The sequence below is a fragment of the Heteronotia binoei genome, chromosome 21 (assembly GCF_032191835.1).
Source record: "Heteronotia binoei isolate CCM8104 ecotype False Entrance Well chromosome 21, APGP_CSIRO_Hbin_v1, whole genome shotgun sequence".
Classification (NCBI taxonomy): domain Eukaryota; kingdom Metazoa; phylum Chordata; class Lepidosauria; order Squamata; family Gekkonidae; genus Heteronotia; species Heteronotia binoei.
The window spans coordinates 91,819,972-91,835,869 of record NC_083243.1 but is presented as its reverse complement, the minus strand read 5'-3'; the positions used below and the strand labels follow the sequence as shown (position 1 = coordinate 91,835,869).

Below are 15,898 nucleotides of genomic sequence, written 5' to 3'. Positions count from 1 at the left end.
TACTAACATTTAAAGGTACCCTTAAACCATAAGAACCTATATTCATATTCTACTTTTTTCTAGTACTTGATCATTATTAAAAAAATTGTCCAATATCCTTTTATATTCCATTCTTCTACATAACATCTAAACTTTTTCCACTCCTTTTCATACACTTCCAAATCATAGTCTCTTAAGATTCTTGTTAGTTTGTCCATCTCACTCCATGTTATAACTTTTACAAACCAATCCCATTTTTCTGGTATTTTTTCTTGCTTCCATAACTGCGCATACAATGTCCTAGTCGCTGAAAGCAAGTACCAGATCAAAGTTCTATCTTCTTTTGGAAATGTTTCCATTTGTAATCCCAATAAAAAGTCTCTGCTACTTTCTTGAATTCATATCCCAAAATTCTTGAAATTTCTTGTTGAATCATTTGCACCCTGGGAGAAAGCCTTAAACCCCTCTGCTTTGTTTCTCCCCAGTCCTGAAGTGTGGGGAGTAAAATGGAGGAGTTAAATGGCTTCCTCCCGATGAAGCTGATCATCCTGGGGATTCTGCCAGTCCACTGATCGGCTTCCCTTAGAGGAAGCCTTTAAACCCCTCTTCCTCTGCTTTGCTGGGGGAGCAAAACAGAGGGGTTAAATGGCTTCCTCCCAGGGGAAGCCTATCAGCCTGGCAAGTCTGCTTTGTCTGCTGATCACCTTTCATGGAAGGAAGCCTTTAAACCTACCTTCCCTGTCATGTACTGCTGCTGAGGTGTGACCCAGGAAGGAAAGGAAGGATATTTAAACTTTAAATATCTCCCCTTTCTTCCTTCAATAATGCCACAGCGGCAGCATGTGTCAGGGGTTAAATGGAAGGTATTTAAAGGGACTTCTACCTTCCCTTCACTCCCTAAAGCATTTACCCCCACAGTACGACTTGGTAGAGAAGGGAAGATATGGAACAGAAAATAATTGGCAATGCAGATTATTTCCCAATTATATACTGATATTTTTTGTGTTTGGTATGCCCAAACAAAAAAAATACTGATTATTTTGTGCATACTTCTAGTGGCAGCTATGCGTCAATTTACTGCCTTTGCTGGCCAAGTACAGTTTGTTCCTAGAAGTTAACTGTAGGAAGGAGGTTTCTGTTTTCTGAATTAAATAGCAATTGAAACTTTAGTGTTTCCCATGCTATTTCTGGCTGGATTTTGAGACTGTGTTCTTTTCCCGATTACAGGTTGGGTGGGACTATATCAGCTTACAAAATAGTGCCCGATGAAATAGAAGAAATTAAGGTACAGTAATCTTTTCTCAGTGCTTCATTGTATTTTTGTTGTTGTTGTTGTTGTTGTTGAAAAACCACTGTAGTGTTGAAACTTTCATTTTTATTTGTCCTGGAATACAGTGTTGGTTTCACTGCTAAATTTTAAAACTGCCTCTTTCAATGGCTAATGTGACTATTGAAGTAATCTGCATAATTAATTAACATAATAAAATTGCTTTTGTCCTTTGTGTTCATATGTTGAAGTACCTTTTTACAGAGAAATCTGAATAATTATTTCAACTGTGTATAGTCAGAAAATTTTGATTCAACTTGGAAAGTAATTTTGTTTTTAACCAGTTTGTTCATTTATGCTGTTAAGTATTTAGTTAAACAATATATAGAGTCTTTGGTGTGGGATCCAAATACATGTCAGATCACAACTTTGGAGAAAGAGTTTTTATCTGCTTTCTCTTTATTCAACAGCCTCATGTGGTTGGGGGACCACTCAGGATGCCTTGCAGTCTAAGAAATGCAGTGAGGAGAGAGACTTGGTAGGAATTATTCTCCCTCTCTCCAGCTCAAGGAAACCTAGCTTCTGTTCATGAGATTATCATCAAAGAGGGAAGGAGAATGATTCCTGCTGAGTTTCTTGCTCACCAAAGCTCTATGCCATATGACATTCTATTCTGTAGGGTTCCCAGATCCTCAGCTGTAGGTTTTCAGGGGGTGCAGCAGTCTGCTGGTGAGGAGGAAACTGATGGAAAATTAGTTAAATCAAGTTGCAGTTGATGTAACTTTGAATCCAACCATGACTACTTCAGCCTCTCATCAGTTATCTTCAATGAGTAAGCCAGTAACTCCTTGCCAGCTTACTTGCTAGCAAAGTGCTGACTTCTGAGCTCATCCCAGGTGGGTGCATCACAGCTGAATCTGCTTTAATTTACATTATTTATGGTCCACCTTTCTCATTAAGACTCAAGGCAGATTAAACAGTGTAAGTTAATGTAGTCAACAGGATTGGACATCCAATAAACAATGCAATGCATAAATCTGAACAGAAATCTGAAGCAGAGCTGATCCTCATCATGGTCTCTGTGCATCACACCTATTGTGTTCAGTTTTGGGCACCACATTTTAAAAAGGATATAGAAAAGCTGGAATAGATCCAGAATAGGGCGATGAAGATGGTGAGGGGTCTGGAGACCAAGTCCTATGAGGAAAGGTTGAAGGAGCTGGGTGTGTTTAGCCTGGAGAGGAGGCGGCTGAGAGGTGATATGATCACAATCTTCAAGTACTTGAAGGGCTGTCATATAGAGGATGGTGTGGAATTGTTTTCTGTAGCTCCAGAAGGTAGGACCAGAACCAATGGGTTGAAATTAAATCAAAAGAGTTTCTGGCTCAGCATTAGGAAGGACTTCCTGACTGTTAGAGCAGTTCCTCAGTAGAACAGGCTTCCTCGGGAGGTGGTGGGTTGTCCTTCCTTGGAGGTTTTTAAACAGAGGCTGGATGGCCATCTGACAGCAATGAAGATCCTGTGAATTTAGCGAGAGGTATTTGTGAGTTTCCAGTATTGTGCAGGGGGCTGAAATAGATGACCCTTGAGGTCCCTTCCAACACTATGATTCTATTGGATTAGGCCACCTGAACTGACCCTGATTGGAAACTCGCAAGCTCAGCAGAAAGGATTTTTGTGCTCTTTCCCTGTGCCATGCATAGGAACTTCTGCCGTGCATGCTCACACGGACAGGCATGGACATCTCAACCGATCTCTTCTGATTGTTGGGCAGATCAGACGGTCTTCTCAGCACTCCAGAGGAGGAACTGACCTTTTGACTTCTCCAGTCTTTTTCATTCAGCTCCAACCTACCTCTTTTGACCCTCCATTTTATCTTGGTTCTTCACAATTTTTTTTTTTGTAAACCCACTTTACTTCAACCTTTACCTACATCATCACCTCTCTACCTAGTCTATGGAAAAGCTGTGGGAATTTTTAAAGTGGTGTTCCCAGTGTGGGAGGAAACTCACTCCATTGGGCAGCCACTCTTTATGCCTCCTTTGCCTTGGAGAGTCACACCAGTCAGATTTCTACATCAACTGCTTTAAGTTATCTTAGCAGACAAGGAAAAACTGAGTGGTGAGACTCCAGGCAGCATTGCTGGAATCCCCCTTCTCCCACCAAAATGGCCACAAAAACCTCTGCTGTCATGGAAAATGTCAGATCAACACCTTTGTCAACTGGACACATTTCATCCTCAGAGCAAGCATTGAAGGCTTTGACAAAGGCTCCATCTGACTCCAACTGGTCGGCACCAAAGGAATTAGGCTTGGCTTAAGAACATAACTTAAGAATGTAAAAGAAGCCATGTTGGATCAGGCCAATGGCCCATCCAGTCCAACACTCTGTGTCACACAGTGGCCAAAAAAGAAAGGAGGTTCACAAGTGGGGCTAGAAGCCCTTCCACTTTGCCCCCCTCCCAAGCACCAAGAATACAGAGCATCACTGCCCCAGACAGTTCCAATAATATGTTGTGGCTAATAGCCACTGATGGACCTCTGCGCCATATTTTTATCCAAACCCCTCTTGAAGTTGGCTATGCTTGTAGCCGCCTCTTGTGGCAGTGAATTCCACATATTAATCACCCTTTGGGTGAAGAACTATTTCCTTTAATCCGTTCTAACCCTACTACTCAGCAATTTCATTGAATGCCCACGAGTTCTTGTATTGTGAGAAAGGGAGAAAAGTACTTCTTTCTCTACTTTCTCCATCCCGTGCATAATCTTGTAAACCTCTATCATGTCACGTTTCTCCAAGCTAAAGAGTCCCAAGCGTTTTAACCTTTCTTCATAGGGAAAGTGTTCCAACCCTTTAATCATTCTAGTTACCCTTTTCTGGACTTCTTCCAGGGCTATAATACCCTTTTTGAGATGCGGTGACCAGAACTGTACACAGTATTCCAAATGAGACCGCACCATTAATTTATACAGGGGCATTATGATACTGGCTGATTTGTTTTCAATTCCCTTCCTAATACCCAGCATGGCGTTGGCCTTTTTTATTGCAATCGCACACCGTCTTGACATTTTCAGTGAGTTATCTACCACAACCCCAAGATCTCTCTCTTGGTCAGTCTCTGCCAGTTCACAACCCATCAACTTGTATTTGTAGCTGGGATTTTTGACTCCAATGTGCATTACTTTGCACTTGGCCACACTGAACCTCATCTGCCACGTTGATGCCCACTTTGAAATCTTTCTGCTTTGAAATCATCATTCTCTTCCCCTATCAAAAAGTGTAGGAATGACAAAGACCTTACACCGAGTAAGCACAAAATCCCCAAGACAGGCTTCAAAAGAAAGTCTCAAAACCCCTCTCATGGCTCTAAGATTATTAAATATGCTACTATTGCTAAGTCCCCGCTTCTGGACCAGATGCTGATCTCAGTGATTCCACCTTGCAGCTTCTCCACTCAATGATACATTGGCAGAACTACCCAGTAGTGAAACTACTAGTATCAACTCCTCAGCAATCCATTTCTTAGTGTTATAGGCAGAAGAAATAGTGAAGCTCGCCTAAAACATCCCACTCCAGGTTCTCAACGTTAAGATTGACACCAAGTATCAACCCATTTGCATGATGTCCATGCGGATACCAGCCATGTCAGACCCCAACTTTGGTGTTCGTTCTCTAGACACGGCCACTGACTGTGAGATGAAGGCCCTCTATTTCAGTTCCCAGCTGCATCCCCAATGATTCCCTGGAACCAACAACAGCTCCGGTACCTATATTTTGCCATTCTGCTCCAGTCTGCCCTCTCCTGGCTTCAGATGAGTGAACTCTCTGACTCAAACTACTCACAATGTTCATACAATCATAGAGTTGGAAGGGACCTCCAAGGTCATCTAGTCCAACCCCTTGCACAATGCAGGAAACTCACAAACACCTCCCCCTAAATTCACAGGATCTTCATCGCTGTCAGAAGGCCATCTAGCCTCTGTTTAAAAACCTCCAAGGAAGTAGAGCCCACCACCTCCCGAGGAAGTCTGAGGAATCACTCTGACAGTCAGGAAGTTCTTCCTAATGTTGAGCCGGAAACTCTTCTGATTTAATTTCAACCCATTGGTTCTAGTTGTACCTTCTGGAGCCACAGAAACAATTCCACACCATCCTCTAGATGACAGCCCTTCAAGTACTTGAAGATGGTGATCATATCCCCTCTCAGCCACCTCCTCTCCAGGCTAAATACACCCAGCTCCTTCAACCTTTCCTCATAGGACTTGGTCTCCAGACCCCTCACCATCTTCATCGCCCTATTCTGGATCTATTCCAGCTTTTCTATATCCTTTTTAAAATGTGGTGCCCAAAACTGAACACAATAGGTGTGATGCACAGAGACCATGATGAGGATCAGCTCTGCTTCAGATTTCTGTTCAGATCCTTTTCACACATACTACTGCTAAGACAAATCTCCCCCATCCTATAACCATGCATTGGATTTTTCCTACCTAAATGCAGAACTTTACATTTATCCCTGTTAAAATTCATTTTATTTGTTTTAGCCCAGTTTTCCAACCTATCAAGGTCATCCTGTATCCTGTCTGTCTTCTACTGTATTTGCAACCCCTCCCAATTTAGTATCATCTGCAAATTTAATAAGCATTCCCTCTATTCCTTCATCCAAATCATTGATAAAGATGTTGAACAAAACAGGTCCCAGGACAGATTCTTGAGGTACTCCACTTGTCGCTCCTCACCAAGAGGATGAGGAACCATTCACAAGCATTCTTTGGGTGCAATCTGTCAACCAGTTACAGATCCACCTAACGGTAACAAGATCCAAACCACATTTTACCAACTTGTCAACAAGGATAGTATGTGAAGCCTTATTAAAAGCCTTACTGAAATCAAGATAAACGATGTCTACAACATTCCCCAGCAAGGTAGTGACTTTCTCAAAAATAGAGATCGGGTTAGTCTGATATGTGACTTGTTGAGAAATCCATGTTGGCTCTTGGTAATCACATCCATACTTTCTAAATGTTCCAGGACCGACTGTTTGATTATTTGTTCTAAAACTTTCCCAGGTATAGACGTCAACCTGATGGGTCAGTGGTTACCCGGATCATCTTTTTTCCCCTTCTTGAAAATGGGGACAACATTTGCCTGCCTCCAATCTTTCAGCATCTCTGCTTCTTCCAAGAATTCTCAAAAATAATAGCCAGAGGCTCAGAAATTACATCCTCAAGGTCTTTTAGATCCCTTGGATGCAATTCATCTGGCCCTGAGGACTCACAATCCTCTCTGCTTCTCACCACCTTCAACAATTTAGTGTCATCTGCAAACTTAGCCACTTCACTGCTTACTCCCAACTCCAGATCATTTATGAACAAGTTAAAGAGCATGGGACCCAGTACTGAGCCCTGTGGCACCCCACTGCTTACCATCCTCCACTGCAAAGACTGCCCATTTATACTCACTCTCTGCTTCCTATTAATTAGCCAGTTTTTGATCCACAAGAGGACCTGTCCTTTTACTCCATGACTCTTGAGCTTACAAAGGAGCCTTTGATGAAGAACTTTATCAAAAGCTTTCTGGAAGTCAAGGTAAACAACATCTATTGGGTCTCCTTTGTCCACATGTTTTTTCACCCCCTCTGTTATGTTTTAATGGTTTAGTGTTTTTATAATGGTTCTATGTTTTAAATTGCTGTTGAGCCTGTGAGTCACCCTGAGCCCACCTTGATGGGGAGAGCGGTACACAAATTGAATAAAATAAAATGTTATCTTTGACATTATTCAGTTGGACAACTTCACAGCCATAGTGCTTCCTATGACCTTGGTAATGCTTCAAGCCTTCAAAGTTCCCTGGGACAAACTGGCACCAACCCTTATTTCCTCTAGACACTGGGACCCATATGTATATAGTGCAAGAGACAGGGGCTGTATTTTTGTTTTGCCACCCCAAATCCAGTTCTCTGGAGTCGACCTCCTCTTCTAAAAGTAAACGTACACATCCCACCAGATAAAGAGGGCAAGAAGCTGGCCTCCTTTGGAAGAGAAATATTCTCAGCAGGAGCACTGGGAGTTAAGACTACCAACTGCCTAGTGTGCTTGGAGCATTATCAGTATGCTCTTTGGGAACAATTTTCTGAAGTGCGTTCTGCACTACCTGAGGACAAAAGGCTGACTGCTGGGAAAATCCAAAAAAGAAGGCATTTTGTTGGCCAAGCAGCTCCTCCGATACTTTTGCCAATACACTTACCTTTGCCATTGCCCTGCAGAGAAATTCATGACTCAGAATGACAGCCCTTCATCCAGAGACACATTCCTACATTAAAGACCTTCCCTTTGATTAGGATGGCCTGTTCCATTCCATGATGGACAAAGTTCCTTAAGAGATGGACATGAGCATTAAAGCTTCATGCAACATAAGCATCATGACCACCACCCGCACTTACAAATCCAGGTCTTTGTCATGATCCCGGTCTAGGCATTCGTGCAACAGGCCTTTGACATGGGGAACCTGGCTCATACTGCTCCTAGGTCTTCCTACACACCCAAGACCAAATTCTCAGACACGCAACAAGCACATAGGCCCAAGACCTTTAACTTACTTGCCTTTGGTCCACAGAAGCCACTGACTACCACCCACCAACCCTGCGTCTGAACCACCTGCCTCCACCCCTTCATTCCAGCCTGGTGATGGATCACATCAGACAACTGGATCCTCTCTATAATCTTGCAGGGCTATGCAATATAGTTGTTCAGATATCTCCTGCTCCAGTGCTTGTCACCATCCCTTTATCTGACACCTTATTGGAGGAGGTGAAGACTCTGCTAGAAAAGCAAGCGATAGAACCAATACTGACAGATTCATGGAACATAGTTTTTATTCTTAATATTGCACTATCCCCAAGAAAGTCAAATATAACAGAATGGGGAACATAGCATAAATATCCCAAAGCAAACACACCCAAGAATCTGTGTTCAGTAACGCTACAAAGAATATACAATGTACAAAGAAACATATTCAACAAATTCATACAATACACTGGCACAGTCCTTGCTACAAAAAAAGTCCTTCCAGCCAAGCAGTCTCTTTACTCAAGCAGTCTCTTAATGATAGTCAATGTTGCCTTCAAATGAGTATATATTCTTGAAAATAGTAGCCTCAAAATATAACTCCACACTACGCAATTTCCGGATTTTGAAGCATGTTTCTGACTGATAATGGATTTAAGGGTGCTGAACAAATTAATCACAAATTCCATATGACGATGGTCCACAACATCTTACCACTCTTCAAGGAGGGGGTATGGATGGCTACAATAGACCTGCACGACACTTACTTCCACTTGGGCATCAAACCACAGCACAGACAATACCTACGGTTCATGGTAGGAGGCTACCATTACTAGTACCAAGAGTATTTATGAAAACCACGATGGTTGTTGTGGCTTACCACTGTCTTCAGGGTACTGTCATCTTCCCCTATATAGACAACTGGTTTCTGGTGGCTGAGTTCAAAGAACACCTCCTCAGAGACATCCAAAGGACATCACTACTACAAGACTTGGGTTTCTGCATCAACTACAACCAATCTCACTCCTTCCAGAAAAACACAATTTATTGGAGCTCTGCTTTACTCAAGGGTCTGCTAGGAATTCCTTCCCCTCCAGAGGGCATCTGTGTTAATTTCCCTGATCCACCAACTGAGGCCCCAATATCCATTTGCAATATCCATCAAATGGCTGCTGGGCCTCATGGCCACAAAGAACAGTTTTACTGGTCTTTGCTAGATTCCTTATGAGGATCCTTCAACCATGGTTCCTCAGACACTTCAAATCATCCTGTCATTCACAGTGCATGATACTTCTCCTACCCCTGTATGTATTAGCATCCTTGCCCTGGTGGGAACACAGAACCAATTTAATGAAAGCTCTGTTCCAACCTCCTTCCCCTATGGAGACCCTAACTACAGACACCTCCCTCTGGGAGCAAGGTGCTCAGCTGAGGGGCAGGTGCATAGGACTGGAATGGAACACCACCACCACATAAATTATTTGGAACTGTTAGCTATGAAATTTACTCTATGCTCCTTCCAACCTGCAGTAAAAAGGAAAGAGGTATCGATCCTTACAGACAATACTACTGCCCTGATACCTACATAACTGCTGAGGGAGAACAGTATCCAGAAAACCTTGGATTGGCAACCAATTTATGGACCTTGTGCATAAACACAAGGGATCTTCCTGGTTGCCGCTCACCTCCCAGGTGCACAAAACATCCAAGTGGAACTCAGTAGTGGAGGGGTGCTCCTATATGAGTGGGGAACTCAATTGGAACTATCTACAACCCATCTTCGCCAAGAGAGGTCAACCCAAAATAGACTCATTTGTCAAAAGAGCAAACAGGAAATGTCAGGACTTTTGCTGCAGGGAGCCATGGACCTGCTCTCTCTGGGAGATGATCTTCTCTACTCTTGGAATCACAAATTTGTCTTCTTGTTTCTTTCATGACCCGAGTCGTCAACAAAATAATGAGGGAGGAACTGAATTGTTTACTGATCACACCGGTGGCCATGACAGGTGACAGGCCATGACCATTATATTTCAGCTGCCCCATGGGAAGTTGTATCACTTTCCATGAGCCAACGGCCTCCTTCTTGCACAAAAGGGTCAAGTTTGGCACCACGACATCCCATGTCTGAAACTGACAAACTGGTGGATCATCTTGGACCCTTCCTTGAACATGTGATAAACAGCTGAAGGCCTTTGACTATGACTCTGAATGGCAGAAATTCCTCACCCGCATCAGAGTGTCATGGCACCTCCAGACGAGTCTGGCCTTCCCTTGATCTTTGACTACGTGTCACCCTTATGGATGCTGGCATGAGTCATTCCTCTTTGAGAATCTACCTTGCAGTTGTATTGGCACACCACCAAAGGATCAACAGTTACTCTGTTTTTGCCCATCTTGATACCAAAGGATTACTAAATGGTCTTTAGTATATGTGCCTACCAATCAAAACTCTGGTTCCCACATGGAACTTACCTTTGGTTCTCCAAAGCCCTTCCAGGAAACAGTAGTCACCTATGCATTCACACTGCCTGCCCAAAGTCCCCCTCCACTGTCAGCCTCCAGTTGTATACCTTGGGGTTTACACAGTGGTTAGAAGGAACTGGTGGAGTGTCCTCACCCATCTCTGTGAGCATGCGTGGTGGAAGTTCCTGCTCATGGAACAGGGAAAGAGCATGAAAATAATTTCTGCTGAGCTTGTAAATTACCTATTGGGGTCAGTACAGGTTCCCTAATCCCATGGGTGTGAATGCACAGCTGACCACTAGAAGATAATCAGTTATATGTAACCAACCTGTTTATATAAAGCTGAAACAAAGCATACACATTTAAACATGATGCGTTACGCAAAAGAGAAATTACACAGTAGGAATATATATACAGCAACAGAATACAGTAGTATAGTCCACAGTTCATATACCTTTACCAAAGCATTTTCCTGAATAATTTACTACAGTATAGTACTATTACCTATGTAAAGAGGCCCTCCTGAATAATTGTTTGTTGCATAGTTTATGAAAAGAGTGGGAACCTTCCTAACTTTGTCATGAATGGCTGGGGACCCCAACAGAGAATGTACACACATACAGGCAGTTTCTTCCTTTGCCTGTTTGCATGGTAGCACCTGCAAAAGGCCCTGCTCATGGTAGGCCACTTGTTGTCAGAGGCTGACTGTCATGAACTTATTTTCCATATCTTAAAACAGCTATTTTATTCTATTTACAGTACATCACAGAAGTGAGTACACCCTCTCACATTTTGTAAATATTTAAGTAGATCTTTTCATGTGACAACACTGAAGAAATAACACTTGGATACAATGTAAAGTTGTGTGTCTACAGTTTGTATGACAGTGTAAATGTGCTGTCCACTCAAAATTACGCAACACACAGCCGTTAATGTCTAAACTGCTGGCAACAAAAGTGAGTACACCCCTTAGTGATCATGTCCAAATGGGGCCCAAAGTGTCAATATTTTGTGTGGCCACCATTATTTTCCAGCACTGCCTTAACCCTCTTGGGCATAGAGTTCACCAGAGCTTCACAGGTTGCCACTGGAGTCCTCTTCCACTCCTCCAGAACGACATCACGTAGCTGGTGGATGTTAGAGACCTTGCACACCTCCACCTTCAGTTTCAGGATGCCCCACAGATGCTTAATAGGGTTTAGGTTTGGAGACATGCTTGGCCAGTCCATCACCTTTACCCTCAGCTTCTTTAGCAAGGTAGTGGTTGTTTTGGAGGTGTGTTGGGTCGTTATCATGTTGGAATACTGCCCTGCGCCCCAGTCTCCGATGGGAGGGGATCATGCTCTGCTTCAGTATGTCACAGTACATGTTGGCATTCATGGTTCCCTCAATGAACTGTAGCTCCCCAGTGCCGGCAGCAGTCATGCAGCCCCAGACCATGACATTCTCACCACCATGCCTGACTGTAGGCAAGACACACTTGTCTTTGTATTCCTCACCTGGTTGCCGCCACACATGCTTGACACCATCTGAACCAAATAAGTTTATCTTGGTCTCATCAGATCACAGGACATGGTTCCAGAAATCCATGTCCTTAGTCTGCTTGTCTGCCGCAAACCGTTTGCGGGCTTTCTTGTGCATCATCTTTAGAAGAGGCTTCCTTCTGGGACGACAGCCCTGCAGTGTGTGGCATATGGTCTGAGCACTGACAGGCTGACCCCCCACCCCTTCCAACCTCTGTAGCAATGTCATGTGTCCCATATTTTAATGAGTTCATGAGAATGCTTCAAGGAAAATGGAATTTATACTTGAGATACTTCCTACTACACATTTGCAGAACTAGGAAAAAAGGCATTAAAAGAGTTGTACTGGGGTGGATGAATGGGTGGTGGTAATTTTGGGAAGGGAAGGGACAATGGGTAGTCAGGGGTGTCAAACTCATGAGGGCCAGATTTGACATAAATGGAACTTAGTGGGGCCAGGCCATGCATATCATAAAATGTAAAGCCAGGTAGTTGAGATATAAACTGTATAAAGAATACAGAGAAACTCAATTAAATATATTATATTTTTACTTAAAATACAAACATGCTTAAAACTCTTACAGTGTTTTGTTTAAAATGGAAAGGTGGGGGAATTGTGGGATTTGGCAGTGCAGTTTTAAAAATGAAACATCAAGGAAAAGCACAAAGATAACAGCAGAAATTTAAAAATATAAACCAAAAATAACAAATGCTCTGGGCTTAGGGAAAAAATGAAATGGCTGGGCATTGCAAGCTTCTCTCCCTGCCCCCCCACCCCATCTGCTCAGATTGGGCAATGGCTGTGGGTTCCCAAGTTGGAGTACTCACTAGGCAACAATTCTAAGGTCCATTCAGCAGACATGCTGGCTCAAAGCATCATTCCTTTTTGTGCAAGGTCACACAACTCCAGCAAGGAATAGCATCTAACTGGCCATAAAAACACTGAGAAGTGAAACCAAGCTCTACTCCATTAAAATACATTGCAGCATAGACAAAGCTGCAAGGAAAACACAAAATGGATCTTCCATTAAGGTCTCTGGAGCCAGATAGACTACTCTATTTGGGCACAGAGACCTTGTGGAAAGTCCATCTGACTTTTTCCTTGCAGTTTTGCAAGCCCAGAATTGCTTCCTGCTTCAGCTGGCGAAGACTTCCATAAAGCTTTGTTTACCTTGACTTCCAGAAAGCTTTTGATAAGGATCCTCATCAAAGGTTTCTGAGTAAGCGCAATAGTCATGGGGTAAAAGGACAAGTCCCCTTGTAGATCAAAAACTGGCTAATTAATAGGAGAGAGTGGCCATTTTCCCACTGACCTTACCCCGGAGCGACGTCCCTCTTCACCGCTGCGCGGATTTCCCACCAATTGCTGCGCAGAACCAGGAAGTGCCGCGGCTTTTGCGTCGCAGATGTAAACTGGTTTTTAGCGGTTTACATCTGCGACGCAAAAGCCGTGGCCCTTCCTGGTTCTGCGCATCAGTTGGTGGGAAATCCGCGCAGACGCTGCGCGGTGAAGAGGGATGTCGCTCTGGGGTAAGGTCAGTGGGAAAATGGCCAGTGAGTATAAATGGGTAGTTTTTATAGTGGAGGGTGGTAAGAAGTGGGGTACTTCAGGGCTCAGTACTGGGTTCAATGCTTTTTAACTTGTTCATCAGTGATTTGGAGGTAAGAGTAAACAGCGAAGTGGCTAAGTTTGTGGATGACACTAAATTGTCCAGGGTGGTGAGAACCAGGGAGGATTGTGAGGCACTCCAAAGGGACCTGTTGAGGCTGGATGAGTGAGTGTCAGTGTGGCTTAACATGGCCAAGTGCAAAGAAATTCACATTGAGGTAAAAAATCCTAGCTATAAATACACGTTGATGGGGTCCGAACTGGCAGAGACTGACTCCAAGAGAGAGATCTTGGAGTCATGGAAGATAACTCAATGAAAATGTTGAGAGAGTGTGTGGCTGCAATAAAAAAGGCCAGTGTTATGCTGGAGATTATTAGGAAGGGAGTTGAAAGAAAATCAGCCAGTAACATAATGCCCCTGTATAAATTGATGATGCGGCCTCAGTTGGAGTACTGTGTACAATTCTGGTCACCACACCTCAAAAAAAGTATTATAGCTTTGGAAAAAGTGCAGAAGAGGGCAATTAGAATGATTAAAGGGTTGAAACACTTTCCTTATGAAGAAAGGCTAAAGCATTTGAGGCCCTCTAGCTTGGAGAAATGATGACTGAGGAGTGACATGATAAGGGTTTACAAGATAATGCATGGGATAGAGAAGGCAGAGAAAGAAGTACTTTTCTCCCTTTCTCACAATACAAGAACTCGTGAACGCTCAATGAAATTGCTGAGCAGTTGGGTTAGAACGGATAATCCTTCACCTAGAGAGTGATTAACACAGAGAATTCACTGCCACAGGAGGTGCAAGCATAGACAGCTTCAAGAGAGGATTGGATAACATGGAGCAGAGGTCCATCAATGGCTATTAGCCACAAGGTATAAATGGAACTCACTGTCTGGGGCAAGTGATGTTCTGTATTTTGGTGCTTGGGGTGGGGGGGGGGCAACAGTGGGATGGCTTCTAGTGTTCTGACTCCACTGGTGGACCTCCTGATGGCACCTTGGTTTTTTGACCACTGCATGACAGTGTTGGACTGGATGGGCCACTGGTCTGATCCAATATGACTTCTCTTATGAGAGAGGTTGCAAATACAGTAGAACAGGGGTGGCCAATGGTAGCTCTCCAGATGTTTTTTGCCTACAACTCCCATCAGCCCCAGCCAGCATGGCCAAAATGCAATTTTGGGCTTTATCAACAGAAGTATCGTGTCCAGTGATGGTATTGCTTTACTCTGCTCTGGTAAGACTTCACCTGAAGTATTAACTCAAAAGAGTTTCCAGCTCAACATTTGGAAAAACTTTCTGAGCATTAGAGCAGTTCCTCAATGGAACAGTCTTCCTCAGAAGGTGGTGGGCTTTCCTTCTTTGGAGGTGTTTAAACAGAGGCTGGATGGCCATCTGACAGTAATGCTGATCCCGTGAATTTAGGGGAAGGTATTTGTGAATTTCCTGCATTGTGCAGGGTGTTGGACTAGATGACCCTGGAGGTCCCTTCCAACTCTGTGATTCGATGTTCTTAAAACAACATAGAAAGTCAAGGGAATTTTGGCAGCCTCAGAGCTCCAAAGGGTGAGGACAGGAGGGGGTAGCAGGGAGAAAAAGGCCTCTCAGGGGAGCAGGGGGAGCAAAACAGAGCACTGAAATAGCTGCAAGCCATTTACACCCAGCACACCTTCCTCACTATTAGGTTTAAATGGCTGCAAGTGGGGTAGCAAAAAATACTGTTCAAGTGGCTGCCAGCCGTTTAAACCTAATAGGTGAATTATGGACCCATGCTGCTCAGCGGTTAGTTTTAGATGGTCTTAAAAGTCAAACCAGACAAAAGTCTGGGAAATGTTTGGGGAAAAAAACAGGTTGCTTACCTGTAACTGATGATCTTCAAGTGGTCATCTGTGCAGTCACACACATGGGTATTCCCGTTGGGACAAACCCAACCTTGGAGAATTTAAAGCTAGCCTAGGCGTTTATTTTGGCGCACATTCCCTCCTGCTCTGGGGAGCAGGCATCCACTGCGCATGCCTGGAGCGAAGGGAAGGCGCTCCACCCACCCAGTTTCTTTAGCCGCTGTACAAATAGTAGTATAAGTGTAGAATGCATTTAAACCAGCAGCGGGGAAGGTTGGGTGGGCGTGTGTGACTGCACAGATGACCACTCGAAGATCATCAGTTACAGGTAAGCAACCTGTTTATCTTCTTCGTAGTCTCTGTGCAGACCCGCACATGGGTGACTGGTAAGCTGAAGTGCGCGGAGGTGGGTGCTGGTTCTGAAAAAGAACTGCAAAGATTATACATGCATATAAGTTAGACATTCATATAGGCACCCAAGTTGATTTCACTCACCAGAGGAGAGACTGTAGGCTTCAATCAAAGATAGAGCGGAGCACAGCCTGTCGGAAGGACGAGTCTCACCATGCACGGACATCTAAGGCATAGTGCGTGGCGAACGTCGATGCAGAAGACCAGACTGCAGCAGCACAGATATATTCTATAGGCAT

General features: G+C 43.7%; 1 protein-coding gene across 15 annotated transcripts in view; it reads left to right on the top strand.

Annotated features, from left to right (window-relative positions):
- The window catches only part of LOC132589015 (gephyrin), a 680,040-nt gene that overhangs the window by 157,070 nt on the left and 507,072 nt on the right, over window positions 1-15,898 (top strand). For all 15 annotated transcript variants that reach the window (XM_060261532.1, XM_060261538.1, XM_060261529.1 and 12 more), the window contains one exon: window positions 1,207-1,264. In XM_060261532.1, coding sequence (XP_060117515.1) covers window positions 1,207-1,264 — 58 coding nt within the window. The remainder of the gene's footprint in view (window positions 1-1,206; window positions 1,265-15,898) is intronic.